Source organism: Parasteatoda tepidariorum, chromosome X1 (genome assembly GCF_043381705.1).
Source record: "Parasteatoda tepidariorum isolate YZ-2023 chromosome X1, CAS_Ptep_4.0, whole genome shotgun sequence".
NCBI lineage: Eukaryota > Metazoa > Arthropoda > Arachnida > Araneae > Theridiidae > Parasteatoda > Parasteatoda tepidariorum.
The window spans coordinates 76067144-76085362 of NC_092214.1; the positions used below are offsets into that span (position 1 = coordinate 76067144).

Here is an 18219-nt window from a genome sequence, read left to right on the forward strand (position 1 = left end):
CCCCATTTCCATTCTGTTTGCATACCTAAAGGTAAAGAGAATCTATTTGATATTTTTAAACAAAAACTAATGAGATCATTCGAAAGTATTTTAGAATTTTATTGATTGATATATGGTGAATGGGTCTAAATTTTGTGCCTTTTATCATTAAATTCCTAAGTTCTAATTTTTCTATAATATTTAAATTACCAGTAATAATATGTTTATGATGTTTATCAACAAAATCAAAATATTTCTCTACCACACAGTGACATTCATAATCGGATATATTAATACTCTTTGAAATTTTCGCTTATATCATTATAATTAAATATTGTTCTACCAAGAGATTTATTATATTTAAAGCTTTTAATTATGTTAAAATCTTTTAATGGAATTAAAGCTTTAAAATTTTCAAAAATATTGTGAAATTTGATCTTATCGAAAATAGGATTTTGAAAGTTAATAACGAAATATAAATTATCTAAATTTTTCTTCTTATTTGGCGAAATTTTACTCATTTTGGCTTTTATAAGATCGAAACAAAGAATTTTAAAATGTAAATTAATAAAAGAAAAGTTAATAATAAGATCATAGAACTTATATACGTCATAATTCTTAATGGAAAAGACAAAATCTTTAATTGGTTTAATGTTATAATGTTTATTAAAATCTTCTTCCATATTAGAAAGAAAATTTATATTTAATTTGTCACTACTAAGAGAGTTTCTATTACTTCTTGAACCCCGTTTACCTCGATTTGTACGCTTATCTTTAATATGAAAAAGTGAATAAGTAGAAGAGTTATTAAAGTTAATCTGTGTATGTTGGAAGGTATCGTTTAGCCCATACGGCGAAAACACAGATTAACTTTAATAACTCCTCAACTTATTCACTTTTAAAATTATTAACAATATTTCTAAAGAAGGTTTCTTTTCGATTATCACTAATAATCAACCGATTTTAGAATTCATTAAACATAATAAAATTAATTCGATTGCGACTTTTGATTTCCAGGATCTTTTCAATAGCATTCCCCTTTCTAAACTAAAAGATGTACTTTTGAATTATTACTATGATTTTAAAAATATCCTTTGTTGCGATTTTGCATGTCGATTTTGAACGATTGGAAATTCTGATTAATTTTTGCCTTTTTAATAATTATCTTTACAATGGAAGGGATATTTTTCTTTAAATTGATGGAATACCACAATGATCTAATTATTCATCTCTCTTAGCTAACTTATTTTTGCATTATTATGAAAAAAATTATACTCTCAGTATTAAATTTGTTCTTACATACATTGATGACTTAATTATCTTTAATTTTCAAGATTATACTAGTTTATTAAATGATATTTACCCCGAGGAATTAATCTTGCTTCGTAATCATGATGATAATATTAATTTTAATTTTTTGGATTTGGGTATTATAAAAGATGTGAATATCTGTTTTGTTGATCTATACGATAAAAGAAATTATTTTAATTTTAATATAAATAAACTAATTACTTGGAATTCTAATGTTTCTAGGAGCATCTATTTAAATACCACTTTTAATGAAATGAATATAATTAAAAGAATATGTAGTACTATTTATTTATCCAAAAAACAAATCGATAAACTCCTTCAAAATTTAATAAAAAACAATATATACCCAACTAAAGTAATAAAATTCTGTATAAAATCATTGAATTAATCGTATATTTTTGTGGATATATTTACTAAAAATTTTCTTTGTTGATTTATATAATTTTCCCGTGTGCAAATCTATTTCGGGTAAATCCGTTGCCAAAATTATTTACTAAATAATTTCTTCGTTAATTTGTATAATTTTTCCTTGTGTAAATCCATTTCGGGCAAATCCGCGGTCAAAATTATTTACTAAAAAATTCCTTTACTAAAAAAATTCCTTTGTAACTTATATAATTTTTCCATCTGCAAATCCATTTTGGGCCAATCCGTGGCTAAAATTATTTACTAAAAATTTCTTTATTAATTTATACAATTTTTCCGTGTGCAAATCCATTTCGGGCAAATCCGTGGCTAAAATTATGCGCAAAACAGGCAATTCATGTTTCTCTTTTCTATTTTATATTTTTTTTTCTTAAACAAATATTTATTTTCTAAAATTATGTATGGTCAACTTCTTTAAATTATCCAGTATAATATTACCTTGCGCTCATCCATTTCCGGTCCATCCTTGGTAACTAACAAATCAAACGCACTTCAGCAATGCAGTAAGAACGGCACTTTAAAACAAAACTTCTCTGGTTACGCTCAATTTGAGCTTTTGTTTTCATATATTACAATCTGGCAATCTTGTTACGAAAATATTTTTTAAATCATTCTTGAAATATTTCCCGTTCATGTAAGTACATTTGAATTCGCTACTCGCTTTATAGTTCATGTTTTATATTTTATTCTCTTTTTTCATTTTATTTTCTTTTCTTTTCTGCTTTACGTGTTATTTTTACTTATTGTGTTCTATTTTATTTGTTGTAATTTTCGTAAAAAATTTTTTGAGTGCTCCTTACACTATTGTATTGATACATTTTGCTTTGGTTATATTGATACAGTATCAGAAAGCACTCTTTTCTGTGGATATAATCGTGTGGGCTGATGAAAGGATTCTATCTTTTATTTTCTGGATTTTTTTAAAAAAAATTATCTTTTTTTTTTCAGCTGTTTGATTTTTTTTTTATTATTATTTCTCTCTTCCCCCCTTTTTTCATATGTCTGTAATTTTCCTTTGTTTTATCTTCATTTTGAGCAATATAAAAATATATATATATATAATTTTTTTTCCTTTTTTTTCTTATGGAAAATAAAAAAAAACCGGAAATTTTGCATTCCGCATTTAAGTTTTGGACGCACCAAATCTGAATCAATGTAGTTTTACGATAGCCTTATCCAGTGGTTATAGCTATGAGTTTCCATAGTTTTAAAAATCTCAATAATTTTAATACGATAAAATTATGATCTGTGAATTAAGAATTTTAGCAAATATTTTTAAGGTCTTTATTTGTGCCCATTTCATAGTTAATCGAAGTGACTTTTCGATTGTGCTTTGGAAGGCTATATTGTCGGATTTCCATTTGTTTCTTAAAATATCGATCTCTCTTTTTAAGACGGTATTATAACAATTCGTGCAAATAATAATCCCCTCTGACGTGTTCTATTTGTGTCAATTTCATCGTAAATCCAAACTATTTTTTCGGCTATACGCATTTCTGCATGGTTTTGAAAATCTCTATATTTTTAATACGTATCAAATTGTGCATTTTCCAATAGCTCTTTATTAGTGTCAAATCTAAGATATTACCGTTCTTTTATTGCTACGCTTTTCTGCGTGATTTCAAAAAATCTGATATTTTTAATCCGCACCGGATTAAAAATATCAGATTTTTTGAAATAACGTATAACGACTTTTGATTTCCGAATCATTGAATTTTAATCATCACCATTCACGTGTTTTATTTGTGACAATTTCATCCTCAATTACATTATTTTTCAATTTTTTTTATTAGCTTGATATTTTTAATACAATATTATAACAAAACATTGGATTTGGTTTTTTTAACTGCTTACCATTTTTAAACTTTGTTTCGAATTTTTTGTTGTCTTAAAAACGGTTTTAAGATTTAACATTCATAAAATCTTTTATAATTCACTAAATATAACTGTCTTAAAGATAAATCATTTTAAACGCCATACAATTTCCTTAATAAAAATATTTAATTTGCATTTATGCTTCTCAATAAAATATTTATTTTTAATTTTTTACTTTATTCAAGAACATATGAGCTAATTTATTTTAAAATGCACTTTTGTGTTACTTGTAAATATATTGCTAAGTTGACTGATAAAGAATAAAGAAAATTAATTAATTAAAACAAAAGTTAATTAAAAGACTTAAGATTGTAAAAAAAAGAATTATAAATATAGTTAAAATAATTTAATTGAATACAAATATATTACTAGTTAACTGATAAAAAGGATTGTATCTGAAACACGTTTACGTAAAAATTATCATAATTGCCGTCAACATGTCTAAATACTTGGGCACGAAGTCCTTCATTTAAAAAGATTGTTCCCCCGTAACTGTATGAATTGCAATAAAAATATTACTTTCTTTTATATTTTTTAATTTACTTTACAAATAAAAATAACTCTTTACTGAACTTTGAATAATAATAATTCGTAGGACAGTGAGTTATTTTCTCATATTTTTAAGATTAATTTCATTTCAATGCTGTCAGTAATCGTATACAATGTTCCAATTTAGTACTTTTTCCTAAATTCCACCTGTACATCGCAATTAGTAATTCCTTATCAGTTAACATTAAAATAATTTAAGTTAAGATATAAAAAATAATATAAATTAAAATTAAATTAATATTTATAAACAGCCAAATGGCTCTTCATTGTGTTCGCTTCATATTATAATTTAAAAAAAAAAAACATTGTGTTAAGTCTAAGATAGGACGTGTAGTGTGTCTACCACTACAAAAATACAATTCCAAATCACTAGTATATAAGACATGTTAACTCGATTCTATGTTGGGGTACCTCTTCATAGACGAAGGTTGACACTGTCTATAACTTCTTTCCCCACAGGACGCATTTTTAAATCATGCAAGGGAGACGCACCTAAGTCTATATAAGACACCGATTCCAATCAACAATACCGTAATCTTGTCATAGAATTTTTAAATGATTAATAGAGAATCATCCAATAAATTACTTTCGTTAACCAGTATATTCATAGTGTTTTCGGTTCGAGATTATTGAAACCTAACATTTAAATCATTTGATTAAGGAAGTCTTGAACTCTATAACGAATTTTAATTAAATATTGGTATGAGGAGAATAATTATTAATTGAAACTATTTTTCAGTGCAACAGTACTTTAAAAATTTTCTACATATTGAGTGTTTGATGCTCCGCAATCAAAGTAGGAAATTGTTGAAACTTTTTGTTCCAAACAAAAAAAAAAGTAATTCTGAAAATATAGTATATTCCTTTATTATTTTTGCAATAATATTTGCCTTCATTGTACTTTGGGATGTTTATATGTGGGGGAAAGTATCTGAATAATTTCTATTAATTCTGAAATTAAAATAGTATATTCTTTTAATATTTTTGCAATAATATTTACCTTCATTGTACTTAAGGAGGTTTTCTGGTGTAAGAATTTCATAAAATCGGAATAATTTTATTTTATATTTTGATACCCTACACTATGGGGTATATGTGGGGGGAAAACGTCTAAATAATTTCTTTCAATTCTGAAATTAAAATAGTATATTCTTTTACTATTTTTGCAATAATATTTGCCTTCATTGTACTTAAGGAGGTTTTCTGGTCTAAGAATTTTAAAAAAAATTTTGGGTATATATGGGGGAAAACGTTTTCTCCGGAAACTTCTTGATATAGAGTTGAAAAACGCGATCATTGGATTTGAGTCGTTGTAAGCTCACGGACTGCGCAGGAAGCAATCAGACTTACAGGAATACCTGTCAAATGACTATTATTTGGAAAGATGTATTGAATGAACAGTCAGAACAAAAGCTAATCGCTAAATTCGCTTATTTAGACGTTTTCTCTAAAATACATTTTTAACATAAAGATATGGTCGAAATTGGCAATTATTTGGCTACGCTGGTCTTCAGCTACGGTTTCATGGGGATTACCAGCATGAATGGATGTCATGGTTAGTCAAATTAGCAACACAACGATCGAATTTTGCAAAAGACACAACGCTCGAAGACGCTCGCCTAGAACGCTCGAAACACAGCGAGTCTACCTCCAGCAAATAAGCCTGATCTGCAGTCCGGGAGGAAACAGTGCATGCCCACGAAATCGAGGAAGTCACGCAGTATGCCCAGGCATCGCCGATTGATGGTAAATAACAAAAAACTGGAAAAGAACGTTATAAAAATCTTTAACGCAACTTCCCAAAAATCATACTCCCTTTTTTTTTCTTCGTTGGGTGTTGGGAGTAAAAAATACTCAATCGATTTTGATGTCGCCTTAGAAATTTGAAGAGAATCGATGTGACTGTGGTTGGAACTAACAAATATTGAACTTTTTTCCAAATTTTTTTTATTTTTTATGTATGCATAAATGTACGTTAAAAAAAATCGATTTTTCTTTTTGCTGCCATTTTGTAAAAAAACGACACTTTCAATTTTTTTTTTTTTTTTTTTTTGTAATCATAGCTAAACTTATACATAATACCCCATTCATGCACTGTCATCTTCGCCATCATTTTTATATGTTAATTTATAATTGTTTTGGGCTAAAGAAAATTTAACTGAAAGGTAATAAAATAAAACCAGGAAATCATTAGATAACTTACCCTTTCATTTCACTAAAAAAAAATTTCAAAAATGAGACGGATATCTGGATCAAAAAGTTAAAATGAGCAAATTATACTTTCTTTGGCTGTTTGTCTTTTTTAAAAGTATGTATACTGCTCTGAAAATGTACGGATCTTTATATTAGTAAAAGGTTGTCTTTGGCCCACTATGAGGCTTATCAGGTTTAAGTAATATAGTTTAGGAGAAGAAGGAAAAATGAATAATAAAAGAAAACTTTTTCTGCTATCCTGAAATTTTTAATCTCCGAACCTGAGAGCCGTGATGGCTCAATGGATATAGTGTTCGCCTTCCAATGTGGTGAACCGGGTTCGAATCCCGGTGATGGCTGGTTGATACGAATCCGCATCCTGCTTGCACTGGGCAGTGCCGACGTGAAATATCCTCAGTGGTAGACGGATCATGGGTTCCTTTGTCGTCAGTCTAACCGTGGGAGGTTCTGGTGGCCTTCCTCTCCATGTAATGCAAATGCGGGTTAATTCCATCAAAAACAGTCCTCTACGAAGGCAAATTTCTCCCAATACTTGATCCAGGAATTCTCTTGTCTTCTGGATTAGGTTCAAAATTACAAGGCTACCGCGTTGAACATTAGTTGTCGTAAAGCCAAAAATTGGGTCGGCTGTACAACGACTGTTAAAAAATAAAAATAAAAGAATAAAATCTCCAAACCTGAGTTGTAGTGTCTCAGGGAAGAGAACGCTCGCCACCGAATAAGGTGTCCCAAATTCGAATCTCAACATTGGCAGATCTCTACGAGTTCTGCTCTCTGCTCGCACCGACCACAGTACTGACATAAAATGTCCTCAATGGTAGATGTATCATAGGTTAGAATACCCTTGCTGTCTGCCTATTGTAGGGTTTTCGTGGTTTTTCTCACCATGTAACGCAAAAGTGGGTTAGTTCCATCCAAACATTCTTCCATGAAGGCTAGTTCATCCCAAAACCCGATCCTTTGACTTTCCTTGTCTTTTGGATTGGGTTTAAAACTACAAGGCTACAGAGTTAAACTTTGATAGTTGTAGGGGTTGGTTATTCAACGCTGGTTAAAAATAAAATTATAAAATCTCCGAACCCTAAAAACTATAAAATAATGTCATTTAGTGCAACAAGAAGCTTAATTTTTCAACTAAATGATAGAAAAGCAGAAACCTCGACAAAATATAAATAGGAGTTGAAATTTTACAACATTAATTTGAATTATGTATAATTTAGTAATTTGAGTCTTGCCTCTACTTGTTTCTGTAGTAATTAGCTTCGGGAGTAAATTATTTTGATATTTTTATGAAGTGTTTGCAAATGAAACAGGTTTCCCAGAATACCCTATTCTGCTATCGGCTGTCGTAAAGACCCAGAATACCCTATATATATTAACCGATATATATTCTATTTCCCAGAATACCCTATATATATTAACGAAAATCAAGATGTCACTCTCTGCGGTGACTCTTTCGTCGCACAAATCCGCCACTCATCACTTTTAAATTTTTGACTGGAATTTAATTTTAAAATAGCTTTTGTACTATTTTATATTAAATGATCTCAAGAAACTGACTCGAAAAGATATACCTGATAGTATAAAAACTTCATTCCCATCAAAAAATATGAAGGTGGAAAGCATGTTTCGAGAGCTCAAAATATGACGCCCATTCTCAGAACACATCAGACGTGAATGAGGAAAAGAAACGTAGAGATTTGAAACAGAAAACTTCCTACAAAAAAAATGGAAAATAAATAAAGCTGAAATGCAAAACTAGAAAACCTGCAGTGGCCGAGAGAGGTAAAACAAAATGTATCCTACCCTGATTTCCCTCTCTCGACCACTTGGCAAAGTAATGCTGTCAAAAACAGCAGGGTCAATGTGTAACCGCAAAATAGTCAAGAAGTGCCAATAAACTGACAGCCAAACAAACAAGAAGGAAAAATTATATGTCTCTCTAAATTTGCATGGAAAGGAGAAACCAGTTTTAGATACGAAATATTTATTGTGTTTTTCACATTAAAATGTTTTATTTAAAGTGTTTTTACAACCCACAATATTCAATACTTTTTAAACATCATTTCTTAAGTAAATATTTTTGTTCACCTCCGGGGGTACTGGATTGAAGATAGATCATTCTCTGTTTCTGGTTAAAATTGCGATCTGCTCATGAATGGGTTCATCCGTTAAAGCAGGCTGTGACGTGTGTGTGGCTGAAGTTGTACCATTGGCCATAGACGGTGCACTCTTTGCCTTAAATTCGCTTGGTTTCACCAAGCAGGCTTGCTGGTATTTGGTATGTTGTATTAGAAACAACTAAAGCAATATTTTTGCTGTAATGCTAAATACAGCGTATTAAAATTATCCAGTTCATTACAAATTACGAAAGTTATTTATCAAAAACTTTTTAATCATTAGTTTTATCTTACTAAGTACAAAATAAAGAGTTAATAAAAATATATTAACTGAGGATTTAAACTTTCACCTGCTTAAAATTTCAAAAAAATTCTTTTTCAAATATCCTTTTTTTTCTTCTTTTTTATATGGACATAGCTTAGCTATCAAAATGAATTCTAATTTTAAATATCAGACCATTATTTTGGGAAAATACCTCATGTAAATCATAAATAATAGAAAAGAAAGTTTTTAGTTTCAAAATTTTAGAATTTAACATTTCTCTCTATTATGAAATTTTTCACTCAAGTGCTGTTTTTTATAAATCTTTTTACAGAAAATCAAATAATAATAATATTATATTGAATTGGAAAAAAACAATTGAAAAAGTCATTATTTATAACATTGATAAAATATTAAAAAATATATAACTTAAGACAATGATTAAATAAAACTCAAGATAAATATTTAAATTCTTTCGACACTTTTAAAGAACCATTTTAATAAGTATTCATGAACCTATCATCTCCATAAAATATCCTCCAAAATTACAATTTGCACTTATACTTAACTTTAAATTACAGATCTTCAGACTAATAAAGCAGATGGTTCGCCGAGTTTTAGGAAATAACCTATCAAGGAAATTACATTTGTAGCAGACGCAAATATTAAGTGACAGAACGAGCATCTTTAAAATCCAAGCTTCTATAAAATGATACCTCAAACTTATTGATCCAAGTCGTTCAAACAATAGTTAACGCATAAATCTAGTTCCTAAAGTGGAGTCTGCTGTGACTTAACTATTCAACTTAAACCACGTTAGAATAACTCGCGCATTTTATAGTTCAGTCCATCGCTTAAATGTTAATCACTTACGTAATAAATTAATTTTCTATGTCATTTCACTTTGATGAGGTGATTTCTCAACCTTGCTTTCGAAAATGAAGTTCCAGGTTTAGAACAGAAAGTGCAGTTTAAACGGAATAAATGGCTTATTCTGGGTAAAATTTAAATAAACATTTGGTTAGTCAAGCGGAGAATCTGAATGTTGCATTGTTTTTAAAGCAATAACGATAGTTTCAGAAGAAGGAAAATGTATAATTTTTCGAAATTAGTTTAACGATGTACTGAATAAATGCATTACTAATATTTTCCATATGAATCTTTCTATATTAATTCATAGCTTAAAATAGATTCTCTTATTAGTTTTGAGACGTAATAAATCGTTCTTCCACAAAAAGCAAACAAATTTGATGTTCTAGTTAAGAGACTTTTTAGTTAATAGGTAACAAATCTTAGAAATACAGGGTGTGGCAAAAAAACTCGGACAAACTATTTTAAATATAAACTTATTTAAAATAAGAAAAAATTAGCAAAATAGGAAAACATTAATAAGAGTATACTTTAACTAACAAATAGAGCCGTTGTAGCTCAGTGGTAAGAGAATCGGACTCCGGTCCGGAAGGCTGAGGTTCCATACTCGACTCTGCTAAGACCCACCGAGTGAGTACATGCAATATGTCTGTGGTTACTCTCTGAGCAGTAGAAAATTATCTCACCTATAGGTATATGAAATTAAAGTAGTGGTCTCACAAATGAATGGTGCTGCCATCTATCTGTGGGGTTCTGAGCTAAGACGTACTTTCACTCTCGTGGTGCCCTCCAATCAAACTAATGGCACACCTTCCGGACTTAATTCGCAAAAGGCCAAGTCTAGCGAGCTAGCCTTGTCCAAGTGTCATAAGAAACAATAACAACAACACAAATGAATTTAATTTTTTTCAGTGTCGCCGCCTTTTTCAGAGGCGATCAAAGAGATCGATAGCTTTTGATATGGGCAGCAAGTCAGCACTGCAAAAGATTCCTTTTCACTCATGAGAAGGTCTAACAAGCTCATAACTTTCAGAACGTATCTGATCTGAAGGTGCTCCAAGCATCTCTGCAATTTTTGAACATCGCCAAAATCCAATTTTTGCTCATGCTCTGGGGCGGAATTTGCGCGAGCAGTAAAACAACTCGGGGTTTCGTATATGAGGGGGTAAAAATGAATAAGTGTACCAGTGAGACATTCTAGAAGCTGTTGTATTTCCGTGGGCCAAGAAAGTAATTCTGCAAGTGGACGTTTCAACAAGACTCAACACCAACTTACAAGATGCAACAAGGTCAAAAAAACAGAGAAGAATAGTGCTAGGCATATTTTCCAATTATGATATTACATGTAGAATGCCAGCCTGTTCGCCAGATCTCTAGCACGTGGATTACAGTTTATGGTCCAATTTGGGGCCTAGAAAGCCTTCACCAAACCACTCAAAAGCTTAAACTCTCCAAAGCAATTGCTTTGGTGAAAATTTTAATAATCATTTGCGCCACTTCATCGCTGCAAAAGGCGATCTCAATGAAACCAAATAAAGTTATTTATTGGTAAAAGTTCATTCTTATTTTTTAATATTTTGTTAATTTCTTTATTTTTTCGCCTTCCAATGAGGTGAACCGGGTTCGAATCCCAGTCAATACGAATTCCGCATCCAGCTTGCTCCGACCACAGTGCTGACGTGAAATATCCTCAGTGGTAGACGGATCATGAGTTAAGAGTCAGGCTAACCGTGGGAGGTTCTCGTGATCTTCCTTTTCATGTTTCGCAAATGCGGGTTAGCACCATCAAAAAAGTCCTCGACGAAGGATAATTTCTTCCAATACTCGATCCAGGAGTTCCCTTGTGTTCTGTATTGGGTTCAAAATCACAAGGCTACGGAGTTGAAGATTAGTAGTCGTAAACCCATGAAATTGGATCGGTTGTTCAACGACGGAAAATGAAAAACTTTGCATTAAAAATTGTCTGCCCGAGGGTTTTTCTTTCTTTCCCACAACTTGTATATTTATTACATGAAGTTCCCTAGCATATTGCATCATTTGTTAAAACAAATTAAGATGTTTAAATTTTCCTTTTTGGACAACGTGAAAAAAATATTGTTTTTGTATCTCTTTTCTTTTTTCTTTTCTATTTATATTTTTGTAATTTTATAAGCTTCAACAATAGTATTATCTATATGAAAAAAGTTAAAAAACACCCTTCAGGGCTCATCCCTGAGGAAAGAGGAGGATAATGAACCATAAAAATTTCAGTGTTATTTTAGAAAAAAACACAGTGTTTGCGAGGTATTTTATTTCTTTCTGACAATTCTAAAAATTCCGTAATTTTTTAAAATTTTATGTTTTTTTTTAAATTTAAATTTTTTATTACTGTTCCAAAGATTGAAAATATTGCAGAAAAAATCTAAAAAAATCCATGAGTTAATTCCGAATTTCAGTCGATACATAACTTTTGAGAAACAATTTGCTTTTAACAGACAAGTTTTAAACACTTGAAAAATTTATCAAAATTTTACTGTTTTTGTGGGGAATAAAGATGATTTTTAAAAATTCTTAAAAATATCACGAGTAATATACTATGGTCTATTCAACGAGAACTGATAGTGAAAGTAAACAAAGCGGCGTGCTATTTGGCGCAATACAGTTGTCTACTTGACGCCGGAATAATGACAAATAGCACATATCAGTCAAGCAAAAACTCTTACTTTTTAGAGGGTTGTTTGTTTCGCCGTGGTGTCTTTTTGCATGTGTTTCATGAGCAATATGGAAAATAAAGTGATGGATTTAAGTCCTCCTGAAAAACGGCAGAAGAAATCTTACATAAGAAAAGCGGAGAAGGAAATAATATTGAACATTTATAAAACAGAAGTGCATTCAAAAACAGATGTTCCAATCATTGATGTGGCTGACCATGCGGCTTCTGCAGCGGGAGTTAGCACAGCTTCTGTTTTCAGAATTATTAAAGAATATGAAAGGGATGGTATATTACATTCACCGAAGAGGACTAAATCTCGTAAAACTTTTTTGGATGTTTTTGACGATTTCGACAAAAATGTTGCAAGAAGAAAAGTTCACAATTTTTCCCGCCGTAACGAAATTCCGACAATAAACAAAGTTCTCAAAGCTGTGAACGATGATTTTGATTTACCAAACTTTAAAAGAACGACATTTTATTCCCTGTTAAAAAAATTGGGCTTCAAACTTCAAAAACGAGGACGGAACAGCTCACTCATTGAAAAAGATGAAATAATTTTGTGGAGGCGAAGATATTTAGAGCAATTAACAAAATGAGACAAGAAAGAAGAAAAATTTATTGTATGAATGAGACATGGTTGAATGCTGGACATACGCAAGACAAAGTGTGGAATGATACTTCCATTATCTCGTCAAAACAGGCATTTTTATCTGGTCTTTCTACAGGATTAAAATCGCCTTCTGGCAAAGGTGGGAGGCTTATTATTACGCACATTGGTAGCGACGCAGGCTTTTTAAAAGAAGGACTTCTACTTTTTAAATCGAACAAAAACAAGGATTACCATAAGGATATGAATGCAGCGTGTTTCGAAGAATGGTTCGAGAAAATTCTTCGCTTTCTAGAGCCGAACTCTGTCGTTGTGATGGACAATGCACCATATCACTCTCGTAAAGAAGAAAAAATTCCTAACACATCATCGACAAAGCAAGCAATTGAAGACTGGTTAAAATCTAAAAACATTGTCAGTGATGAAGAAGGTATGCTAAAAACAGTACTACTGGATATAGTGAAGGCTCATAAGCACAGATTTGACAAATTCGCGGTGGATGAACTTGCTAGACGTAATAATATAATGATTTTAAGGCTTCCCCCCTATCACGCTAAATTAAATCCAATTGAGCTGATTTGGGCCCAAATGACAGGTTTAGTCGGCAAAGAAAACAAATCTTTCAAGTTATCGGAAGTAGAAGGATTGTGCATGAGAAGTTTAAATGAAATTGGAGTTGAAAAGTGGAAAAATTGCATAGAGCATACTCAGAAAATCGAAAAAGAGATGTGGGATTTGGATGAAGCCATCGAAAAAACTGTTAATTCTCTAGTAATAAATATCAATTCAAACGACGAGGATTCTACAAGTTCTGAGAGTGAATCCTGAGATAAGTAACTACTAGTTTTATTTTTACTTTTTAATGATATAATTATTCGTGATTATCCTTGATTAATTCATCGTTAATACAGTAATTCTTAAAATGTTGTTCTTTTCTGAGTAGTTTAATATAATTATTTTTGGTTTCGGTTCAGTTGATAATTAATTACAGAAATTCAAATGTTACGTAAAATTAAATAATTTTGACACTTGATTCTATTTTCAGAAACCTATTGAATTCGAGGTTTACAAACTGCCTTTTTTTTATAGGTCAAGTGGGTATATTTTTCTTAACAAAAGATTTTGTGAGACATATAAGAAAGTTCCAAGTTTCTTTTAGTGTAATTATTTTCGTAATACTTCCCTTAGAAAAATAAAGATAATTAACAGTTTAAAAATACAAATAAATGCTGCTCCTTCAAATATATTTTAAATCAATCGGTGAAACATAAAACTATTTTAAATATTATTTTACTTTTAATAAATTTAAAAAAAATATTTTAATTATGAAGATACAGAGTATTTTTTTAACATATTCCTTCAATTCTATACGACTTTTACGATGGAATTATAAAAGTTATGTTTTGCATAGATATTTATGCAAAATATATTAAAACTAATTTAATCTAAACTTTAAAAAAAATACATTAAAACTATTCTTAAAATAAAATTATGTGTTTACTGAAGCAATTAGAAACGTATTTTCAAGTAAATATTTTAATTTTGCACTTTCTTATCTAATTTTAACATATCAAAAACCAAACATCGTTTTCGTTTTTCTATAAAAGCGAAAGCTCTCTCAATTTAAATTAAATTGCCCATTCAGCGATGAAACCGTTGAAGTGACAAACGTTGGCGATCAAACAGCAACCCTTATGTTTACTTCCACTATCAGTTCTCGTGGGGGGGGTAGTGCATTTCAATTATCGAAAACTGTTTTTGCCTCGCTCCACTCTACTATAAATTATATATTTCTAAGACTTAACTCAGCATTTCCATTTAGTTCTTTCTCTCCTCTTTTCAAACTCTTATACCCAATGCTTATAATTATGGGTTAAGTAAATATGTATCTTCACTTTGTTTTCTATATTATGCATAATTGTTCCATGTACAATGCGCAAAATAAATAAAGAAACGGACGAGCCCGAATAACTTTAGTGGATCTTCACGTTCCAAGTCTCAACTATAATGCTTTGAGAAAGGGTCCTCAAATATGCTAATTAATTAGCGCAGACGATATATTAAGTTACGAAATACGTACTTTCTCTGAATAAACATACCCTTTTTCTCAACGGATTTAAATTTCTGACCCTCAAAATATAGAGGTAGCCGCAATCTGGGAAATATGGTCTCCATAGTTTGCTCAGTAAAGCAGTCCAATGTTTGGACCCCATAAAGTAATTTATTTTTCATCTCTCGCCAGATCACGAGAACTTTTAAAGCGAATTGAAAAAACTTTCCGCACAATTGTAAAATTCGTGTTTTCTAATATAATACCTTGCAAAAAATAATTTTTTATAAATATTTATTATTTTTTATTATTTTATTTAGTTAAAAATTGGAAAAAATTGAATTGTAAGGTATAAAAATTTTTTCATCATCTTAAAGAATGTAATTTTACATAACAAATTACAATATTTGAGACAGTTGAGAGTTGATCGAATAGCTCCTGTGAAATCTAAGTATAAAGAAGCTGTGTTTTTAAAATTCAATTTCTCAAGAACTGTTCGACTGATTCCACTCAAAATTGTATTTTGCCATATACATTTTTCTAACATTTTTTAAAATGATGTAAAAAATTATGTACCTTACAATTCAAAATATTTTCAACCATTTTTAAATAAAATAACAACAAAAATAAATAAATATTTACTGAAAATTATATTTTGCATGGAATTATCTAGGGATGAACGAATTTTATAATTGTGTGCAAAGATTTCTCAATTCACTTCAAACATTCCCGTAGTATGGTGACCTATGCAGAAAGTAAAATTAACATTTAGCAGCCCTAATTTTAAAGGCTCTTTTGACCAAAATATTAGGACCATATTTCTCGAATTGCAGCTGCTCCCTATATCTTGAAGGTCAGAAATCCAAAAATGTCAAAAATAGTCAGAAAAGTCAGTTTTGTCAGAAAAAGTACTTTTTTTATGTCTGATTTCGTAATTTAAAATATCGTCTGCACTAATTAATTAGAATAGTTGAGTTTACCTTCTCGAACTTTTAAAATTGAGTCCTAGACCGTGAAGATCCGATCATTAGATTAGAGGTTATTCGGGATTTTAATTTTACGCACTGTACGTTATACATATTATTGTTAGGCAAATAGAACCCGACCCGCCCTCATTCGGGCATACGGAGGGATGTCTCGCCGTCGCGACAGTACCTATGAGGACCGCCATCCGAACACAAGCGTTGTGCTCAGCCGATCGATATGCAATAATAAAATATACATAAATAAAATATTAACGAAATGGTAATTTTATATTACATATTATTGTAATATAAAATTACCATTTCGTTAATATTTTATTTATTTTAAAATACTTTTGACTTTAAAGTTTTGCTATACGTAACAACCACACAGCGTAAACTTAAATCTGCAAAAAAACTATAAAGCTTAAAGAAAATATAACATTAATACCAAATAGTTTAATGCTGCGTTTTGTACATGAATTTACAATCTTCATATTATATTTCAATGTGCAATAAAGCAAAGATTAAATGTTTAGTTACATTATTAACTGTTATTTTGCTAAATTCTGAATTTTTATTTTACTTTCATTGGTGTATTTCCTTAAGTAAAGACTATTTATCACTTAGCATATAAGTCAATTTTTTAATACTACGAGTACAATTCATAATTTTACGGTAACAAATAATTATTTTTTTAATATATCATTCTTTAATGTTGTGATTATAGATTTTCATGCTACGTTTCTCCCATATTGTAACAATAAAGTTCAAAGAAGAATTCGCTATTGGGATAAATTTTCGAAAAGCCATTTTATCTTTCTTTTCTCCGATGTGCCATTAACATTCCGTCGGTTGCCTGTACTTGTAAGATTCTGGGTAAAAATAACTAATTTTAGTTGGATGTCATCGAAACGTAATTATTATTTTCCCGCTATTACCGTAACTCCAACTCCTTCTTTTAACAAGAAAATTTACCATCATTTTATTCATATTTTTTTAATTCCACATTTTGAAAACTTTAGCGAATCAAGACTTCAAGTTTGGCATTAGAGTTTAAACCTCGCGTCTCGTGCGTCAGATGCAAATGCGACTGATGTGCTATTAATTATAACTAAAATATACATAAATCAGTGATATTTAAAAATTTAATCAGTGACAGAATATTTATTAAAATTCACCTTTTATGGTTTTGAATAGATGATTGATTTTGATTTACTATCTCTAATGAACAAAAAATAAAAATAGATATAATGTCAGTTTTATTCAATAAAATAATTTTAAAACAAACAATAGCTCTCGATAATAATAAACAATTAGCTATAGAAAGTATTCCTATAAATACTTAACTGTTAGTGATAATTAACTAATTGGTATATATACACTGAGAAAAATAGTATGGTCAAAACTACCAGAATATGATAAACTTTGCCGTATTTCCGGCTCTATGGAAACACCAAGAAACTTGGTAATTTTTACCGAAGCGCTTGATAATGATTTTGGTAAATGTAATAATACTATATGGCTTTAGAATATGTAATACAACTTGGTAAATGTGGTGAAATTTGGTAACGTTATCATGATACCTTTTAAAATGGATTAAAACCATCCAGTCGGTTAAAATTATTTTTCCGTTTTGCATTTTTTACTAAATTTGTGGTAATAAAACTATAATTTAGAACCCAAAATTGCTGATAAATCATTACCATATGAACGGAAAAATTACCAAATTAATGGTTTAAATACTGTATATTTTGTGTTTTATTAACCAGAATTATGTTGCTTTTTTACCAGAAATATCATAACGGTACAGTACGATAATTTTGCCAGAATTTTTTTTCCCCGTGTTCTATGATAATATACAATAATCAACAATTTATTATGCTTTGTATTTTATTTTTTCAAGGTACATAAATATGTTTTCTCAGTTTAATTAAATGTATATTCAAAAAATTACCAGATTTAAAAAAAAAAGAGTTTTTAAACTAGAATTAAACTTTATGCCTGCGTCTCATTTAGCTCAGCATCAAAAAGTCTTTCTTTCAGTAAGTAATATTGTCAGTTACAAAATAAGTCTACATAGTCTGATTTAAAAGACTATAAAAAAAACAATGCTCGAGATTTTTTGTATACAAATCGCTCATGGGGTGCAATAGCGGCACAATTCAAAAAATCAAGTTTTGAGATAAGTGGGTTTAAAGTTTTCATTGCTAAGCAAAATGCATAAGAAATGCTTTAGTTTGCTTAAACGAAGAGCGTGCTTGACTATGGAGACGCTGGTCGCGGGATCGAATCCTGCTCA

General features: G+C 30.1%; 2 protein-coding genes across 3 annotated transcripts in view; one reads left to right on the top strand and one right to left on the bottom strand.

Annotated features, from left to right (window-relative positions):
• Positions 1–18219, bottom strand: part of LOC107456224 (cAMP-dependent protein kinase catalytic subunit 1) — a 428744-nt gene that overhangs the window by 397063 nt on the left and 13462 nt on the right. The window lies entirely within an intron of this gene.
• On the top strand, positions 12891–13733 carry LOC122270660 (uncharacterized). Its single transcript, XM_071187277.1, has one exon. It carries the CDS (start codon positions 12891–12893, stop codon positions 13731–13733), a length of 843 nt encoding a protein of 280 aa, XP_071043378.1.

Bases quoted from the DNA above. Each gene is read 5' to 3' on its own strand.
- LOC122270660 (XM_071187277.1), top strand. From the start codon at position 12,891: ATGAGACAAGAAAGAAGAAAAATTTATTGTATGAATGAGACATGGTTG.